General features: G+C 56.6%; 1 protein-coding gene across 2 annotated transcripts in view; it reads right to left on the reverse strand.

The window, feature by feature from the left end:
• Positions 1-1,030: 1,030 nt before the first annotated feature.
• GALNT2 (polypeptide N-acetylgalactosaminyltransferase 2) overlaps positions 1,031-20,524 on the reverse strand; it is a 180,155-nt gene continuing 160,661 nt past the window's right edge. For both annotated transcript variants that reach the window (XM_033842235.2, XM_033842236.2), the window contains exons 11-16: positions 19,332-19,458; positions 14,411-14,503; positions 13,991-14,074; positions 12,042-12,168; positions 7,806-7,925; positions 1,031-3,605 (exon numbers count right to left, since the gene is read on the reverse strand). In XM_033842235.2, coding sequence (XP_033698126.1) covers positions 3,450-3,605; positions 7,806-7,925; positions 12,042-12,168; positions 13,991-14,074; positions 14,411-14,503; positions 19,332-19,458 — 707 coding nt within the window. In that variant the 3' untranslated portion in view covers positions 1,031-3,449. The remainder of the gene's footprint in view (positions 3,606-7,805; positions 7,926-12,041; positions 12,169-13,990; positions 14,075-14,410; positions 14,504-19,331; positions 19,459-20,524) is intronic.

The following is a 20,524-nucleotide window of genomic DNA, read 5'->3' on the forward strand; positions in this document are numbered from 1 at the left end:
TGCACAATTACGCTAAGAGCTCTTCCTGTTTCTCAGATGGCAGCGGAGCAAATTTTGGTTGTCTCAAATAATGGAGACAGAGGATGCAGAAACAGGGCCTCCAGAAGGTTCAAAACACTCATCGGGGCCATCTTTTCAGCCTCCCCAGTTGCAACCCAAATTGCTGAAGAATTGGTCAGTGTTGTGTTTCCTTGACACACCTGTGGGGTCGTCCAAAGGAAGGTAGTTTTAAAGGCCCAGGAAGAGGGGCAAGGACTCAAGTTCGCCTGGAATGGAACTGGAGAGCCCGGGTAACTGGTAAATAGAATAAGCATTTAAAACACTCTAAAAGCTGTGATGATATTGGCCCTTCAGCCTCTCCCCTGCCCTGGTTTGGAGCGCAGGCTTTGGCTCTCAGCGCCTGGGGCTGGCCAGGGGAGTACTTAGGAGTGGCGTGACCTTGGGCAGGTTAGCCTGTGACGCTGAGCAGGCCAGCAGCTTTAAGCACCAGTTTCCGCAGCCAACTGTAAAATGCAGCCCGTAATGCTACCTCCCAGGTTACTGGGAGAAGGCAATGAGGATGTATTTAAGTGCCTGGAGTGGGGCCTGGCACATCATAAACACTCCACAGATGATAACGGCTATTATTCCAAATAAGAATAAACATCCGGGGCTTCCCCGGTGGCGCAGTGGTTGAGAGTCCGCTTGCCGATGCAGGGGACGTGGGTTCGTGCCCCGGTCCGGGAAGATCCCACGTGCCACGGAGCGGCTGGGCCCGTGAGCCATGGCCGCTGAGCCTGTGCATCCGGAGCCTGTGCTCCGCAACGGGAGAGGCCACAACAGTGAGAGGCCCGCGTACCGCAAAAAAAAAAAAAAAAAAAAGAATAAACAGCAAAAGGTGCAGCAGTAAAAGGTGAACGCATTTTAAAAGTGTGATAAGACATGGTAATCGAGCAGCACCCCTCTCCCAAGAGACCATAATCACAGCCCCCAAACACCAGGCAAGTCCGTCCTATAAAGACCAAGAGTGACTGTAGCCGCCAGCAGAGCGTATCTATAAAGTATCTCCTCTTTATTTAAGTTAAACAATTTTCAAGGATGGTTTCCATCTATAAAATGGACGAAGTACAAGCTCTGTACAGCAGTTCTTTTTAAAAATCAACTGGAAAAAAAAATTACCAAACTATATTTTGAATTTGCAAAACATATCACAGATACCATCATTTTAGCTTTTATGAAGACATAAGAAAGACCAGCACAGAGAAGACAACTAACTTCGCCACGCTTTGCTCCAAGGGCTTTGAGGAAAGGATCTTTACTTGTAAAAACAAGAGTGGGAGAGGGGGACAGTCCCGATGACTAGAAAGTAATGCAGCCACAGTAAGTCACTTTGGCACACTGTGTCATGTAAACATAGCTCACCCAGGGAGCCCTCCCAGCCCACCTCAGCCCACAATGCCCACGCCTGCCAAGGCCGCCAGCCCTACCACCCCCGGGATGGCGGAGCTGCCCCCCAAGGGCCCCGGGGGGACGCATCTCAAGGGTACAAAGGTTGGTAAGACTTCTGGGTGGGCAAAGAATTTGTCAAGAACCTGATTAAAATTTGTGTTACTTTAAAGCCAAATTTGTTGTCCGTCCATGGGATTTTTTTCCTAACAGTAGAAGTCGCCTGACAACGGAATCCAGGATCTGGGTGGCTGCTTCCTGCCCCACCTGTGCTCAGCAGCCTTGCACAGGTACCCAGGACTCCCCCTAAGAGCCTACGGGTGGTCACGATCAGCCTCTGAAGATACAGTTGTGCCGAGTTAATCCAGCTACGGCCTCCCGGTCCACCGAAGACACACCTGGTTGGTCGGCAGGGGGCCAAAAGAAGCAGAACAAAGTCACCCAGCCACGCCTCCAGGCCCGAGCCCACCGTCACAAAGCAAACACATGGGGGGCTTCTGCAGTGGAGGAAGAAAGACCAACGTCCCCTTTCCTAGAAGAAACAAGCAGGAGAGAGCTGCACTTGGCCGAGTGCCAACCTGGCAGACCCTTCTGGGGTCACTTCTCTGTGACCTCCCAGGCCCTCCCAGAGGGGCCTGAAGGTGTGCCCGTGTGACGCCTCCTGGACACGGGGCATCTGTGTGACGAAGTGCTGGGTGAGGGGGGCGCAGGAAGGCAGGAGGGCAGTGACCACGAGAGTGACCGGGGCGCCCCGTGGGGCCTGCGGCTGGGCTACCCCTGCGTGTGGGCACCTCGGAGGCAAGGAGGGCTCTGCGGGGACACGCCTGGGTGTCAGGGCTGCGCCCAGGCCGCTCTTCCTGCTTTACTTTTAGTTCATGACCGTCTTGTGGTTTATGCCGACCTGCGCCTCCTAAGCCACAAAGCTCCCGTTTTGTGCCCCGAATCGTCAGCGGCATTGAGCGGGTGCTGTTTGGTTTTCACTTTTCCTAACTCTTGACCCAGAGCCCCTGAGGCAGGCGGGGCTGGGCCCAGGTGACCTTCACAGCGGTGCCAGTACACCAGGGCCCTCAGCATGAGCCCAGGGCCGCCTGGGACAGCTTCCCACCGTCACTGGGAGCCGGCAGAGGCTTGTTTACTCATTTTATCCTTAGAGAAAAGAAACCTAATTTACAAAGACCCAAAGCAATACTCTGTCAAATTACATAACCCATTCAGGGTTTACGGACACCAAGGGCACGAAAAGTAGATTCCGACACAGAGCAGGACACGACTCCCAGCTGAAGCCAAACCGAGATGCCGCCGGGGTCCGGGCCTCGGGGCAGGGCAAGCCTCCCGGGGTGGCGGCCACAGCAGGACCTACCCACCTATAAGGCTCCGGGGGCAAAGGAGGCGCTTTCTCCCTCGGGCGCCGAAGGGCTCAGCCCCTCCTCCTGACGCTATGATCTGCTTTGTGGACAACTTACAGGATGAGGGTGACCTACAGAAACCATAGGAACTGACCGTACATTCTTTCTTCATACATGTCTGTGTGCAGTGTCCCACCACAGCAAAGTTCATATCCAAAGAGAGCAGGTACGCCACGTGGAAGGGGGTCTGCACCGGGAAGACAGCTGGGAGGGCGGGGCAGGGCAAACGCCGTGACCGTGACCGTGACCGTGACCCGGATGGAAACCGGACGTGCTATCCGCGGATCCGAGTGGAGGCTGGAGAGCTCCTCTCGCTGTGCTGCGGCCGCCGCCCCTTCCCTCCCGGTCCTGCCGCCCGCAGGCGTGGGGCTCCCGCATCCATCCGCTTGGCGCGGGGCGGGGAGAGGCGGCGGGGCCCGGGGTCGGGGTGGGCCAGCTCCTCCCTCCTCGCCGCCCCGGTGCCGCCCGCCCCGCGCCGAGGTCCTCCGACCTTCAGACCGTGATGGAATACTGAGGTATATAGTTTCTCCAAAAGTTTAAGAAACAGAATCAATAACGTCGGGCTCGGTCAGGCTCGTCGTCGGGCCCGACGGCGCGGGAGGACGCGGGCGGCTCGCTCTACTGCTGCAGGTTGAGCGAGAACTTCCACTGCTGGGACAGCGCGGGGCCGCACACCTCCACGCTCAGGCCGCCGTTCTGCGCCCCACGGCTGTCCAGGCACAGGTTGCTGCCCACGTGCCGCAGCTTGGAATTGCCCTCGATCTGCTCCCATTTCTGCAAAAGACAGGAGAACACCTTACAGCAGGGGCGCCGCCAGGAGAGGGCACAGCGGGGCTGCTCTCGGGGTCTGCGGGCTGCACTCACCACAAGGTCTCTGACCAGGACGGACGGGCATCCGCAGCAGCCCGGGTGAAACTACGCACCTCAGACTGGGACCTGAACCCACGCGGCTGTAACTCCAACCCGGCCAAAACCCACAGGCTTCCAGCTGAGATCACACTTCCCTTCTCAGGGTCTTGGTGTCTCATCGCAGAAAGAATTCAGCGAGAGACAAAGTGACAGATGGGTAAGAAGTGGATTTATTTAGAGACACACACTCCACAGACAGCGTGGGCCATCTCAGAAGGCGAAAGTGGCACCAGGGTCTGGGGTTGTCCGTTTTTATAGGGGTGGGTCATTTCATAGGCTAATGAGTGGTAGGAGTATTCCAGCTGTTTGGGGGAAGGGGCGGGGATTTCCAGGAACTGGGCCGCCGCCCTCTTTTTGACCCTTGTGGTCGCTCTTGGAACTGTCATGGCGCCTGTGGGTGTGTCATTTAGCTTTCTGATGTGTTACTGTGAGCGTATACTGAGGCTCAAGGTCTAGTGGAAGTCGACTCGTCCGCCATCTTGGACCCATTTGGTTCGAATCAGTTTGTATTGTGTCCTCGGGCTATGTCATTCTTTCAAAGGTTGTGCCCTGCCCCCTTCCCTCCTGTTTCACGGGGACAAAACAGGGTCCGCTGAGGGCCCAGGAAGAAACCAGCACTCTCCGCTTGGTTTGCAGCCCCAAACCTCGTCTCCGGGCCCTGCTGGAGACCGCTGCCCTGACCCATCCTTCACCCTCTTCGGGCATCCCCTCGACCAAGCCTCCCATGCTTGGGCCCCCGCCCCTCCTCGGTCTTAAGGACTCAACACATGGGGGAATTTCCTGCAGACTTGGCATTCTTTCACAAGACGGCCTCATCTGCGGATATTTCCCCTCGAGGAAGCAGCCACAGGAACCAGGTCAGCTCCAGGAGGGCCCAGGCTGCCTGCCCCTGGCTGTTGAAAGCAGCCCTGCTGAGGCCGGTGCCGGGCCCGGGCCCCTCAGCGTGCCCGCGTACACGTAGGGCCTCGTGCTGCGCCAGAGGGATGGGGTGAGGCCAATGGGAGGGAAAGGGATGCTTGTGTGGACAGAATGCCCTGCTGCGGAGACCACCTCTCCACTGTCTCTGCACCCTCTCCACCTTGGCGGCTGTGGAAGCCTGTCTCAGCTACCCTAAGTCCCTGAGCGCTACCTGCCGAGTTCTGCGTGTGCCACCCGTACAGTCCAGGGCGTAGCGCCTTTGTACGCCTGTGGGTACGCACCTGTGCCCCACTAAACCCAAACCGGCCAGGCAAAGCAGCGAACAGGCCCACAGCCCAGCCGTGGGAAACCTGAGGGCCTCTCATGTTGTTTATCCCCATGTAAAAATCTCGAATGCCTGTTCTTTACCAAAAAAAAAAAAAGGAACATGCTTTTTTCTTACATAAGCTCTCCTTCATTAATGCAGTCTGTGATTCTAGTTAATTTTTTACACTGTATGCACAGAAGCTCCCTTCCGTTGGTATTTTTGCAAATCCTTTGGACGTCGTGGAATTACATTTTCTTACTCTTGCTTTCCTTTCCCCCTTGACTCTGCAAATGCACACCTAACACAAACACACAGATGTGCCTGGAAAGCCAATGTTCCAACTGGCAAGAGGAGTGCAGCTTTGAGACAGAACCAGCTGAGAAGCCTCCTCTCAAAGGGTAAGTGAATGGGGTGCAAAGGAGGCAAAGCAAGGCAGGGAGGGGCCCTGCAAGGACGCCCCCGTGGGGACCCTGGGCCGCTTGTGAAGTCAGCCTGCCGGCCTGGAGTTTCTGCCAACAGTGAAACGCAGTGCAATCCGATGGGCACAGGGAGAGGGGCCGCCCGTCACCTGCCCATCACCTCCTCCTTCATTCCTGTTCCCTCTTTGCTGCCATTCCTCCTGCGCTGTCATACGCTGCCAACGTCCACGTGTCACTGAGTGGCCAGGGCTTGCCTGACAAAGAATCTGGAATGGGTGGACTTTGACTCCGTTCCCTGGGGAGCGCTGCCTGTGTCACAGCATCCGCCAGGTGGAAGGCCTCAACAACGCCCAAACCCCAGCTCCGTCCGTGGGAGGCGGCCTCGGCAGCCCGGAGCCCTGGGCCCAGACGGCTGTGGTGGGGTGGGCAGATTCCCAGATGCAGAGGCTCTACTGAAAGGGCCACACGTTCTCTACCAGGCAAGGAAGGGCTCGGGCTTGACAGGTTAAGAGATCCCCACTATGTTCACCACACACCCAGAAGAGCTCACTGTTTGCAGGCCTTTCCCCCTCCTATGACGTGAGCCCTTCAGGGTGAGAGCCAGAAGGTGGCAGGAACATGTCAGCCCTTGGCGTACAGCAAGCTCTCACTGAAGGAGACCCCTCCAGAGATGGAGCATCTGTCTGTTCTTAACAAAGGTTTGGAGCCCAGATAAAGTCATCACTTTGTCCCTCCTTTACCCTAGACGCCCCTGCCTTTACAGCCGGGGCAGGGCACCTGGCCCAGTACCTCGCTCACCTGACGCAGGTCCCAGGAGGCTGGGGCTGGGGACAGTGGCCTCCGTGTTTACCAGCCCCTCTCCTTCTCACTCGGGAGCCACAGCTGTCAACACAGATGGGCATTGAGGGACCTGCTGGGGTTCTGCAGAGCAGGGCGGGGGGCACCTGGAAGCAGGCGGTGGGGGCAGGGACAGAGGAGAGACGGCCCTTTTCAAGTGTTTCCTGACATCTGGGCTCCAAGCAAGGGAGCTTGGTGTGGGCCTCGGTGCTCCTGGGGGACCCTGGGCCTCAGCTTCCCTTCTGTGAAAGGAGTGGTGGGTGGGAAGCCCACGTGGGCTCCCGGCTCCAGCCAGCCCCAGGCCTCAGTTTCCCCAGACCCGTGAGTCTCGTGAGGAGGGACGGAAGAGGACAAGCCCGGCTCCCCGTGTGGGCACGTGGGAAAGTCCTTTGGAGGTTGCACTAGCCACTCCCCCTAGGCCCAAGAAAGGCTCTGCCCCCAAGGTACCCCCAGGGCGCAGGTCAGAGAAAACCGGCCAAAGAGGTAAACACAGGTTCTGAACCGTTTGGAAAAAAGTAACACGAGTGTGCGTGTAACGTTTCATCCAGTTGCACCTTAATCGTTTACAATTTGTAAACTTAAAAAGGAAAAATACTTAATGAATAAACAAAAACGCGCGGAATTTCTCTTGAATATGGCCAGTGGTGTGGGGAAGAGAATGAGAACATACTCGGAAATAAGCCACAGCAGGCCTCTGGCTTCAGAAATAAAGGCCGCTTTATATATATTTTTATAAAATATAGGCCTTCCTTTCGGGCTTGGGGGGTTCGTCAGCAATGGAAGTGAACCGGGGTGAAACACCTCCTCTGGAGACATTATCATGAACCTCAACACCTTTTCTAGGCTGGTTTGTAGGTCAGTGTTTCATTAACTTCTCGTGAGTAAAGTCAAACATTTTCATTTTTAAAGCCAAGCTGAACTCTGGCTGGCTCGGGCCAGCACTGCTCCTGGTGGGGTGCACTGGCTGGGCTGCACCAGCTACAGAGAAGCCAGGGGCCAGGGACACCGCTGGTCACCCCACCCCCTCCTGGACCAGGGGTCTGTGCCTCCACGCAGGGGTCGGTGGCGTGCTGACCCACGCACGCTGGCCACCAGCATCCCCGTCCCTTGGGTGCTCTCGGGCATCACCAGACAGAGCCTTTCTGGGCGCAGTACCCACAGCTGGGCATGAGGGCCGCGTCTGAGGAAGGGCCCCGCCTGGCTCAGCTGGCCGCCAGGGTGAGGGGAGCCGCCTCTGGTGTTGGGACCACCCCCTGCCCCAGTGCCCAGCCTAGGAGGCCCTTACAGACCCGCGAAGGAGCTGAACACGCAGCCTCAAAGCACAGCCCTGCCTCTGCAGCCTGTTAGAGGACAGACCAAACATAAACAGATGGATGCAGGCGGGGAGGAATAATAACCAGGACGGTGACCTCCCGGCAGAAGGACCAGCCCGCGCCCTGCGCCCCTCAGGGGCTCCACGCGGGGACGCAGAACAGCGCGAGAGTCAAAAGGTGCCGCCTGTGAACAGCCAGCGTCCCCGCTGGGACCCAGGCCCTGGGGGCGGGGGAGCTGGGCCTGCTGGGCTGGCCCCCGGCCGGCACCTACCTGCCGGCTGTCGTTCTCCCGGCAGCCCTGCAGCTTTATGAGGGAGCCAGGCGCCCGGTCCACCACGGTCAGGCACAAGTCCATGTGCTTCACCGACTTCTCCTTGGTCAGGGCCCACTCCTGCAACACAAAGCCAAGGTCAGGGCTCGGCCCGCGGGGCCGCGGGGTGAAGGATGCAACAGGAAGGGCCCCGGAGGGGACGGCACGCGGGGAACAGGCTTCAGAAGCCCTGACCAGCTCAGGGCCAGCAAAGGACTTTGTGCCTAAGAGCAAGTCTCCAGCCGGGGGTGTCGGGGAGCCTCATGACTGACTGAGCACTCGGCCAACAGTAGGAAGAACTTAAGCCCAGACGCAGGTGAGAGCTCCACACCCCATGTCCCGTCATGCACCGCGGGCTGTGAACGCTGCAGGTCCAGCTTGGCTACCCCCAAGGGGGACAGTTCAGGGTCAGCATTTCCTTGGACTGGCTGCCCCAACACGGGTATGCTTTGGAAACAGCATTTGTGACTGTGGCTTGTCACGTGTGAAGTTACAGACCACGTGCCTCATCACTGAGCACTAAGCTGGCCTACCGATGCTCGGGACGCTCCGTGAGGTCCCCAGGAACGGATCCAGTATTGCACCCTGGGTGCCTGTGATGCGCCTGGCACTGTTCTAAGCCCTTCAACAGCAGCCCTGTGAGAAGCTACTATTATCTCCATTTTACAGATGAGAAAACTGAGGCAGAGAGTGCTGAAATAACTTGCCTATGATCTTAAAAGATAGACACACGTCCCTTAAGAGCCGAGAGCGGAACTACGTATTCTGAACACTAAACAAAAGCGTCTGAAAGGGCAGGAGGCCGGGGAGGGGACACGATGGGTGAGTGGGGTCACAGGGTGGAAGGCGGGAGAGGAGGTAGGGAGCCTGCTCTTGGCAGGGCTATGGCGGAGACAGGAGGGTGAGGCTTCTGACTGGCACTCGAGGACTTGACCCTTGCAAAGGGATAAAACCCACGCGAGCCCTCAGGATCTAGAAGCAGCGACGCCTCTTCCAACTCAGAATCCCACAGGGGGTGCCCTCCCCAAGCCCCGCTTCTGCTGGAAACCCAGGAAAGCTGCTGCAAGTCATCTGTCCATCCGTCTGTCCGTTCATCCACCCACTGACTGTCCGCTGAGCGCCTGCAATGACTCAGACTCCTGGCAGCGAGCACACAGGCCAGGCCCTGCCCCCTGGAGGCTTCCTCCCTGTGGGAGAGCGGGTATCACACTAGTGCTTGTGTCATGTAACTTTAGGCACGATTAAGTGCTAGGGAGACGTTGTTTTTCTTTTTTCTGTCCTCAGGGGACAGAGCTAAGGGAAGGAATACAGAACGTTCCGTTCCGAGAAGCCTCACTGCTCAGTACCCGAGTCACATTGGCGCAGACGCTCTGTTATCAAGAAAGCATTAACTGCAGGTTCTTATTAGTCATCAATTTTATACACATCAGTGCCTACATGTCAAAAAAACAACTAATACTAGAACTTTCTTTCGGTTATTTGTATGGAAATATGTTAATATAAATGTTTCAGACATTACATGAAATTTCTAAAAATCTTATATGTTCTGTTCTGGTGTAATGTTAGAAGTCATAATTCTAGTTATTACTTTAAAATGTATACCTCAGAAATAACTAAATTTCCTTGTCAATTGCATTATTATGAACTTTCATCAAATCTTAAAAGAAGAAAGCAATGACACCTGGAGGCCACACGCGCACTCCTCCCCCAGCCAGCGGTGAGACACAGGTCCAGCTGGGAGGGGTGGGCTCGGGTCACTGTCCAGGAGAGGAAGGGCAAGCCCCTTGGCGTGTGGGCAGGCTTCCTTGTCCCCTAACAGGGAGTCAGACTGGGCAGTCCCCTCAGCTTCAACTTTCTCACCTTTTTTTTTTTTTTCACGGGCCCAGCCGCTCCGCGGCATGTGGGATCCTCCAGGACCGGGGCACGAACCCGTGTCCCCTGCATCGGCAGGCGGACTCTCCACCACCGCGCCACCAGGGAAGCCCTCTCACCTTTTAATTAGGGTTTCTCCAAGCGTACTCTGTGAGGAATTCTATGAAAAGTTGGTTCTAGGTCAAGTAAATTAGGGAAACACTGCATTTGGACCCCGCATCTCTCTTGCAGATTCACTAGTAGCCTACCAAAGGCTCTGAAAGGTCCTGCCCGGTCTATTTTCCACCGTTGCCCAAACTCGGACGCCCTGTGCACACCTGTGTCCACCTGTCCCTGGGGGCTCTTGGCTCTGAGTCTGCAGTGCCTCGTCAGAAGGGCCACATGCCGGGCCCTGAGGGTTGGTTCCAATCTTCCACAATGTTCTCCTTCCACAGGGGGGTGGGGCGGAATGGGGTGCTTTCAAAGCACCACCAGGTACCACAGAGGTCCCAGGAAGGAGGAGACCATCTGTGTGATCCAGTGACAAAAAGACCCCGTCCCCACCTGGGTAAGAGGAGTGACAGGTGGGTGACTCTGTACGGAGAGGGGTTTTCGGTTGTTCTTGGAAGCAGGTGTTGGAAGGTATTGGGGGGGTGCTGATCCCCAGTGAAAGCTCACGTCTGAATGTTGCTACAACTTCTTGCTATGGCGTGCTTCACTATTTTAAAGCAGGCTTTACACTGAATTCCAGAAAAACGAACTCAGCTCTGCAAACAGCAGAGAGAGCTGCACTTTCTTCTTCTGGTGCATTTCAGTGATCTGAATTTGCAAAACAAAGTGCACGAATATTTAAGAAACGCTCCTTTGAGCTGCCACTCTTCAAGTTCCCCGTTTCCTGTGTGTCTGCTGAGGCCCAGCCAGAAACCAGGTGACACACCTTTTTCTTCCAGAGCATGGGCCCGATTTACCATAAGAAAATGCCGTTTACCCCTCGCTTCTCATCCCCAGGACCCACTTGCCCTCAGTTCAGACGGGACTCGCTCTGGAAGGTTCGCGAGGGTACCACCTGGCGCAGCCGCTGCGGCCCTGGCTTCCTACCTCCACAGGATGCTTCCCCGGGGCCCCAGCCGCGCGTGGCTAAGCGAATTACAGTTAAACAAAGTGAGAACTGTACATCCCGTCACACTCGCCACCCACAGGTGGCTGGTGGCTGCTGTGCTGGGTGGTGCAGATCTAGAACATTCTCGTCAGCACACAAAGGACTACTGGGCGGCCTGATCTCGGAAGTGGCTCGCTGGCCCAGACTGGTCCTCAGGGGACGGCGGGGCTGGAAGCGGCACACCGCCTCGCTGTGACCTGCCCCTGCATCCTTCCTGCTGGGAAGCCCTCCTGCTCAGCGCTCACGTGGGGTCACCCACCCTGGGGGCTTTCAAATACCCTGATGCTCTCTGACCCCAGACTCATGAAATTAGGCTATCTGGGCGGGGGACCTGGGACCCGTGTTTCCCAGAAGCTCTTCGGCTCTTCCGCCGAGAGCCAGGGAGGTCATCTGCCTGGGACAGCGGCCAGAGCCGGCTGGGGGCTGCCCCCTCCCTGTGCCTCGCTTGTCTCAACTACCAGGCCTGGGCCACGCTGGGCAGCTGCAAAGACAGCACCACCAGGAGACAGGAGGCCAAGACTCCGGGGCTGCCGTCTGCTAGGATGCTCCTCGGGAGGATGGGGTCAGCCAACTTCACACAAAGGCAGGCGCCCTTTTGAAACGGTTCTATTTAAAGGAGGCTCTGGGATACACTGAGTTAAAGAGCCTTTGTTTAAAACGGCTGGCCCCCCCAGTAGATGAGTGTTTCCAGCATCGCCCGGACATTTTTGGGCACGAGGCCCTCATTTTACCAAATACCTGTTACTGTCTCACGGGAAAAGCACCTTCTAGAGCCCTGTTCTTCTGGGACACATAGGCCACGGCTGGGCCTGTCAAGCCCTCACTCACCTCCCTCCTTTTCCACGAGGACCGAGGGGGTGGGCGTTTCAGATCTAAGCTTCTATCATCTAATAGGCAGCCCTGGCGGCCGTGGTTAAGCGTCTGTGAGCAGGGACACGGGCAGGTGCAGATGCAGACAGGGGCCCTGGGAGGAGCACACGGCCAGGCAGGACAGAGGGGGCAGGAAGGCGATGGGGGGGGGCACACGGCCCTGCAGCCACAGACAAGCCCGCCAAGGCGGAAGGCAGCTCCAGCAGGATGTCCCCTCTGGCCCCAGGCCGGCTGTGAGGGGGCAGCCATCGCAGGAGGAGGGTGGCAGTGGGACATATGGCCTCGGGCCCCCTTCCCTGGTGCCCCCGTGCACATACCTGGTTCCCCCCAGCGTTGTGACACTCATAAACTCCGACAACGCCGTCAGCAAAGTGTCCCAAAGTGTCCAGGCAGTTGGTCCCCTGCTGCAAGGCCCCAAAAGCTATATCCTGGTGGTCGGGAACCCTGGAGCCAAGGAGAGAGTCACTCGCTGAGCTCGAGGGCCGCAGGCTCCGTGCCTGCGCCCCACCCCGCCCCGTGCTCAGAGCCCTTGCCTCACGACGGGGCCGGCGGCAAGAAGGCTGCCCCCAGGCCACGTGCCGCCAGCGCAGGCCTGGCCGTGCCCCGAGACAGCACGGCTCTGAGCCTCTCGACTCCTAACTCTAAGTGCAGGTTTTAAGTCTAAGTATTCTTTCTATCTCGTACCAGGGACAGTTTTCGGGAAAGAAAAAGCCCCTTGTCTCATCAGGGTTAGTTGTTGACAGGCATTTAGGAAAGCAGTTAATGTGGTCAGATCCTGCTGCCTGGAACTTTCCAGTAGACTCAGGATTGGCCTTTACCTAATAGAGGGGAGACCACAGGTGAGTCTGTCGGGTGGCCTAGTATAAACAGGGCAAGGCAGCACAATGGGGGGACGGGGCAGGCTTCGAGCCCGGGCCCCGCCCTGGCCGCGGACCAGCCGTGTGCCGGCCAGGCGCATCCTCTCCAGCCCCGTGCCCGCTTCGTACGGTCCTTCCCCGCAGGGCCGCCGTGAGAGCTGTGGAGCACCGCACCCCGGCACTCAGCGCAGGGCCGGGCCCGCAGGAAGCAGGCAGTGGACGGCAGCAGGTGTCGCTGACACACGCGAACATCAGGCTGGCGCCCCCCTTGCCTGGCACGGACAGGGCAGCAGGTCCACCCACTGCTGTGGCGTGAACGCTTGAGATGTGGTCTCAGGTGGTGCAGGGCCCAAAGTCGCCCCAAATCACAGGGGCCTCAGGGCGAAACCGTGCTTTAATGTCACTGCATCGGGCGTCTCGTCACCAAGTCACAGGCCACCGTGACAGCAAAAGCGAAGTGGGCGCCGTTAGGGGCTGGAGCCCACTGCTGTGAAGCCCCTGGCCGACCAGGGGAGAGGCAACGGCCAGGGGCGCCCCAGGGTGATGTCCTTCCCCTCGGGGCATGGGGCATACGGCTTCCCTTTAAAAGCACAGGGAGCCAAAGAGCGACGGGAGTGAACAGCAGGGGACAGGCTGCGGGACCCGACTCTCAAATCTCTGCGACAAGGGCTCTCAAGGGCCCGTCAGCACACAAGAGGATGGTGGTGACTCCTGCAGTCACAGACCCCATGCTCAAGACACGTAAGGTGCGCTGGAATATTCGGAAAAAGGGATGTGCCACTTGGAGGCAAAGCCCGTCCGGCAAAAGCCCTTTAAGAAGAGGAATTTCAGGTGCAGCCTGAAGCCCGCAGACCGGCAGGTCCTCCGAGCGCTCCCTCAGGCCTCGAGTGGGCAGTCCTTTAAAAGGACAGGCCAGGTGTAGAGGGCAGCTCAGGAGTATTTCTGTGTCATCAGTCCTCGTGGAGGGGAGCAGGGGGCCAGCGTGGTCACTCCCGTGACACGTGAGGTCAAAACCAGCCTGGAGGAGGGGGCGCCCCGGGCAGGCCATCCTCCGGGCCTCTGCCGGGCACCGTCACCCGCTGGCCCATGGGTGGGGAGGGGATGGAGCTGGTTTAGCCTGGGGTCTCCAGGGCAAGAGGAGCCGGGAGGGTGAGGCCCGGGCCGGGAGGGGTGCCCTGTGCCTCCAGCCCTCAGGCCACTCACGGAGCCCCGTCATCTCGCCAGGGGGACAAGCTGCATGAACTGACACCTGGGAGGGTTTCCAGGTCTGTGAGGAACCGGGGGTGGGGGGGGGGCGGCCTGGGGACAGCGCTGGGGCCCTGCTCCCAGCCTCTCGCCCCGAGCATGGTCTGCACTCCACCACCTCCAGGCCCCGCGCCCACTGGCAGAGCCCGGCCCCGGGGCCTCACCTTAGCTCTGGGTAGACATTTTCCAGGTACCATTTGAAAGGCTTGCAGCTAAGTTTCTTCCTGAGCTCCAGTCGGCTCTGAATACTGCAAAAGGGGACAAGATTTCTTTATAAACGCAAAGAACAGACGGGCGCTACGTCAAAGCCGGAGATCTGCCGATGAGACAAGAGCTGGGGCAGGCGGTGGAGACCGGACCATCCACACTTCTGTCCCCAGGACCCCGCTGTCTCCCAAGCACCTCCCGAGAGGGCCCTCGCCGGCCTTGGGTAGGGCCCCCCTTTAACACCTGGTAGCTCTTCTCAACTCTGGCCACAGAACGCTGCTTGGGGTGTGGGCTGACACACACACACACACACACACACGCACGCACACGCATGGATCCCAGGCAAAGCAGCAAGAGAGGGCACGAGTCACACTTACTTTCCATACGGGACGTTTCTGGCAGAAGGCACTGCTGCGTAATAGAAGTTTTTGTATTCGTCCATCCAGACCTCTGCTGCCCGGCGGGTGTTACTAGAAACAAAACATATCTCCTTGAGCTGCGCGTTGCCATCCTTCTGTCAGCGGCGTCCTGTCTGCACCGAGGAAGTGCTGCTGGGGAGGGTGCTTTGGCGGGGAGGGGGGCCTGGTGGCCCGGCGGTGGTGTTTGCGCGGAGCAGAGGGCAGGCTGCTCCCCAGCCCCCGGGCTGTATCGGGGTGGCTGGCGTTCCGCAGGCGCTCACTGAACAACAGAACCCGCATCCTCGTCTTTCACAGAACACAGATTGTCACAGAGCACAAGTCCAAGTCAGAATTACAGCACAGGCAGGTATGTTACAGCAGGGGCTGCGCGAAGGACAGAAGTGAACCACTCTGCAGTAACTCTCACCGTGCATCCGCAGAAGGCTGGGGCCAGGGCGCACGGCCAAGAAATCCCTGGCCTCTGCTCTGCAGCCCTTCTCAGGCGGCTGCGATAGAGCTACTACTGGACAGCTCCGGGGAGAAGCTAAGGGCACACCACAGTTACTCTAAAACTTACTTTTGGCAGAGCTGAGCTGAGGGACTGTCCTGTTTGGACCAGGAATAGTGGGGGACAGCAGTGTGTGCCCCACATCTGGGGTTCTTACTGCCCTGCGCCAGAAGGGGAAAGATGGAACAGGCTCCTCTAGAAGGCCAGAGGCATCCATGCTTACATCTCACAGCTGTGGAGAGTACCATGACCCACGATCAACAAGGCCACCGGGACGAGCTGCCTTCGAGTGTGTGACATGTACTAAAGGCTGCCACGCACACACGGCATCAGTATCTTCTCCTGCCGGAGTTCTCTTTAGAGCATCTGTGAGGCAGCGTGACGACAGTGAGTCTGTGCTCCGTACCCCTGGACTCTGGTCCAAAGCAGACTCACACCTTAGGTTTAGATAGAGCCAATGCTCTTTCAGAACCCGTATAGAAGGCGCTGTTCTTCCGAGATAAACACATTAGGAAGGCAACGTTCACCTTTTACAAGAATACCTTCCTTCTATTAGAAAGGTCTCTTTTAAATGGTGAGCCTTTCAAATCATCTGAGTTACAATGACTAAAATAATTTGTTTGGGGCATATATCCTTCGTATAAAGTGACGTATGTACCTAGATGGACTGCTGTTTAGAAAGCCCCGTAAGCGGCAGACAATTTGAGAGCACCCGTCCTCTGATCCAGCAGTTCCACCTTCTAGAAATTTACCTCAAGGAAATAATCAATGAAAATACGCTCAATTTAGCACAGTGTATAATGGCAGAAAAAATAGAAACTATATGACCGTTAACAGTAAAGTGGTCCAACACATGGACTCCTCCGTGGCCATGAAAGATACTGGTGTACATGTTGCCTGTTGCCATGGACTGACGGCCCTGACTTGACGGGTGAAATTACAATAGATAACAGAACAGTACATAGTCGCTACGTGTATGGAGGGAAAAGAAGGGTGGGGCGGAGGGAGGCAGAGGGAGAGGGAGATTGAAGGATGTTTTCTCCAAATTATAAGGTTTTATGAATTGCAATCACACAGTGGTTTTAAATCACCTAAGTCATTAAGTGATTAAGTCATTTCTCAACTCCTAAATGCAAAACCACCCTTTCTCTGTCTACTTAATAGAAAAGATACGTAGGTAGCTGCAGAGAATGAGCTTCATGTGCCGCTCAGCACTAGTTTCAAGTCATTTATTCACATGTTTCTTAGGCGCCTCCTATACGCTACGCGGTCTTCCAGGGGCCGCAGGTACTGGGCACCTGGGCCCGCTCTCGTCTATCCGGGTTCTTCCCGCCTTTGCTCCCTTCCTGCCCCCACCAGGTGCAGGTAAGGTAGCTCTAGCGGGAAGCAAGCAGGAGACAGAGAGGGTGGAACTGGCCAGTTACACTGCCTGGTGGTATTAACAGAAAAACGTCTAGTAAGAGAGTAAGTTTAAACCGCTGTCTCCTGTATTTAATTTATTTGTAGTTTCCCTCGCCATGAATGAGTCTCACCATTAACTACTCAACGTGAACCCAAATACCCTTCTAAGGCGCCTGCCCCATGGCTATTCTGACCGGGAGCCCCCCTGGCCTTTGGGGAAACTCTAATCCACACGCACACGCAAGCACACACGCGACACTCTCCCAACGGGCTATGTAAGAGGCTTGTAAGGGGCCAACTGGAAACGCAGCTGTGTAAAAAGCAGAGGCAGGAACTGCCCAACGGTTCTCTCTCAACTGGACTCCAGGGACGTGAGGTGATGGAAGAGCCTGCAGGTGTGTCATCACCTGGGTCCCCCTACAGCAGCAGGCGCCCAGGGCACACGCAGGGCACAGCTAGGGTTGGGGGGCAGACAAGGCGGGACCCCACGAGGCCCCTTCTCCATTCATTCATCCTCCCCTGCTTCTCTTACACAGTGACCCTACACAAATGAGGTGGTCCCCTACCTGCTACGCTAGAATGCCTTTTAGAACCTGTACCTCATCCCGGAGTTCCGGCAGCCACAGGCACTAACTGTGCTTAGGGGTCCAGATGAAACCTAACGCGGACTCCAGAGCCAAGGGGCCGGAGATGAAGCTCACTTTCCACCTGCGTGAACTCAGACAAAGGAGCCGAACCTCTTTGTGCCTCAGTCTCCCTTGCCCCCAAAGTGCAAATTAATAATAGTGCTTAACTCCTAAGGTTTTATAAGGAGTACGTAAGTGAATATCTGTAAGGCACTCAACAGCCTGGCACATATGAAACGCTCCATAAATATTAGCTATTGCTGTTAAGTCCCAATTTTTAGTGGCGAAATACTTATACACTGAATGCCACATATTAGAGGAAATTAAAGAGAACTGGAAAGGGACCTCGGAAATAACACATTCCACCTCTTTATCTTTCAGGTGAGTCAACCGAGAGAGAGAGAGAGAGAGAGAGAGAGAGAGAGAGAGAGAGAGAGAGAGAGAGAGAGAGAGAGAGAGGGAGAGAGAGAGAGAGGGCGGGCGGGGGCCGCGACGGCCGTGCTGAAGGCCTAACAGACCCACGCTGCCCCCTAGTTCTGAAGCCTGGCTCCCTTTCCTCCCCGCATCTCCAGTGTATGGGACTCCCGGGCTGTAAAATACAACGGAAAAGATTTCTTTCTAAAAACGAGCGCCTCTTTTTTCCTTTAAAAAAAGTGCATAAAGCAATGTTTGTGTGCTTTAACACCGTTCTCTGAAATCCCACGCTTTGCTGGTAGGTATCAGTGCTTTGATTCCAAGTATTTGATGTCTCTAATGAGAGGTTTCTGGGAAGCAACTCATGCTGCCCCGGAGGAAATGTACATTATCACCGTTTGTTTGATTTTGTAGAATTCATCGTATAAGAGCATATTTTTGTTTCTAACAGAGCAGAAATGATGTTTAGACAACATTTGGGAAAGGATACACTTTTGAGGAGAAGGTAACTTGGTCAGAAGCATCATTTGACATTTGGCTTCTATTAAGGTTGCCTAGAAAGTTGATACGTTACGCTAAGAATCCACCTTCTGTACAAGACAGGTATACTTATAGTCAAATGCCACATAAAAGATAACCTGGCCATCCTCCCCCCGTGCACGCCCACCCTGCTCTGAGGTTTCCCTGTGTCCATAGGGGCATCCCGTTAGCAAAGTGTGTGACCGGCAGCCTGGGGGTCACCCTTGAGTCCCCCCGGCCCCCTCCCGTCCATTGGTAAACACGCCTGCCTGGGGCCGCAGCTGGTACCTGGCCCTGGCCACCCGGCTCTGCCCGGCCCTGCAGTGGAGGGGGGACATGTCACTCGCACCATCGTTTCCTCCTGGCATCATCCTCGCGGCCCTCCGCCCAGGGGACAGAAGGACCCCCCTTAAAGTTCACAACAGAGAAGTCGAGTATCTGCGTAAAACCCACAGGAGCTGCCCCTCCTCCTGCATCGAAAGACACCCAGTTTCCCTCAACGCACAGAGTGCAGACCCAGCTGGTCTAGTCTCCCTCGGTGCCTACTGTCCCCTCGTTCTCTGGGCTCCAGCCATACTGGGCAGCCTTCTGTTCTGCAGGCTCGTCTCGGCACTGAGGAGCTGCTCCCCACGGGCTCCTCTGGCTCTGGGACAAGCGCCCGCCCACCCTGCAAACCCGTCCTCCTGCCCCAGCATGTTGGCCGCGTGACCACATTCTGCCTAGCTCGCAGCATCTCTCGGAGTCTGAAGTCATCTTTTCAGCTGAACGCCCCCGTCTCCCTGGGCCAGGCTGGCTGGCCTGTGCACGGTTCTGTCTTGCGCATCTGAAAGAATTCCTGAGGAAAAAACGGCGTCCCCTGCACTGGTAATTCGCTGTTTTTTCTTCAGAAAACTCTTCATTTGGTGTCTTCATGTTTGCAAAAATCTACCTATTATCTATCGTGTGTTATCTGTTATCTATCGTGTGTTATCTGCCTCTACAGCCCAGTGGGTCCTGGGCTTGAACTTGTGTGGCTGCCTTTAGCGCTGTTCATAACTGCACCTTGAAGGGTAACACGTGATTTAAAAAGTCCAAGCACTCCTCTCTCCTATCTCCCCATAACACGTTTTTGGCACCCGGTTCGGTGACCAGTCCCACTGGCCCTACCCCGTCCTGCGCCCCACCCTCACCCCCGGCCACCCCTGTTTGCTCTCCACCAGGACAGCTGTGTCGCTCTGAGGCTGCCCTGCACGTGACCTCGTGCCCCATGGAACCTGCTGAGCCCAGCATCTGTCACTCAGTGGGATGCCGCTGTCCTCAGTCCCCACAGCTGCCCTCGTCACTGCCGAGCGGCGGCCCCTTAGAGCACACGTTTCCACACAGCCCACGGTCAGCCCTGCGTACGGGGCGGTCAGCGGTGCACTGGGCCCTGCTCGGCCTCTCGGCCACTTACCGGGCAAAGACGGTGCCACTGCCGCCGGGGAAGGTGTAGGGGTGCTGCTTCCGGAACACGTGTCCCACGCGGCTGCAGGGGATGATCTCCAGGCTGCCGCCGCACTGCCACACGCGGAACGAGATCTCTGAGGTGGTGAACGACACGGGGTGACCGAGAGCCCGGGCCACCCCCATGGGGTGCGGATGCCCACCCTACCCCCGTGGCCTGAGGCGATGCCCAGGGAGCACTCCCTTTCCAGAGGGTCCTGAACATCCCGCGTGGGGACCTCTGACACCACGTCTCTAGGCTCCAGGGTTATGGGGCCTAGGGCACGTCAAACCATCCAGCTGTATACCGAAGTGTGTACGATTTTAAGTTGTCACTGAAACCTCGATAAAGGTGGAAGGAAAAGAAAGGTTGAATGAAAGGTCCTACTTCAGTTCACTAAGAGGGTGTCTGCACAGCACAGTGTCGTTTCACAGACAACGTAAAGTAGTGGAGACAAAAAGAGATAATTCATGCCGAACAAACTACCCACACTGGGACAGGCGCTCCCGCCACTGCAGCACCGACCAGAGTTACAGATGCCGCGAACTACCCACACTGGGGCAGGCGCTCCCTTCGATTGTAGCACTGATCAGAATTACAGATGCCAGCTCTACCTGTGTCACCAAATCCCATGTTTTCATGAAAGAATTCTATCTGAAATTTAAAAAGAAGTAAGAGTGAGCCTACAGAAACAGTTTTCAAATTCAGACTAGAAGCTCTGAGACAAGAGTGATTCCCTGGCCTACTGAGAACAGAAAGACTCCTGGCATCAGACCCTATAATGTCACAAACACTGCATGAGACACGGCCTGGAGCTCCTCTCTGGCCGGTTCTCCATCGTGGAGCATTGCATGCGCCTTCTGGGAATCAGCCCTGAGTTAGAAAAGGCAACGGACAGCGCACGGCCGTGAATCAAAAGGCATGAAATGCCCACCATCAGCCCTAAGGTTGATGTAACAAGCAATCATATACGCCATCTTCCTCTAAAACTGTTTTTTTTTTTTTTTTTTGGTATGCGGGCCTCTCACCGCTGTGGCCTCTCCCGTTGCGGAGCACAGGCTCCGGACGCGCGGGCTCAGCGGCCATGGCTCACGGGCCCAGCCGCTCTGCGGCATGAGGGATCCTCCCAGACCGGGGCACGAACCCGCGTCCCCTGCATCGGC

The sequence above is a fragment of the Tursiops truncatus genome, chromosome 16, assembly GCF_011762595.2.
Source record: "Tursiops truncatus isolate mTurTru1 chromosome 16, mTurTru1.mat.Y, whole genome shotgun sequence".
Lineage (NCBI taxonomy): Eukaryota > Metazoa > Chordata > Mammalia > Artiodactyla > Delphinidae > Tursiops > Tursiops truncatus.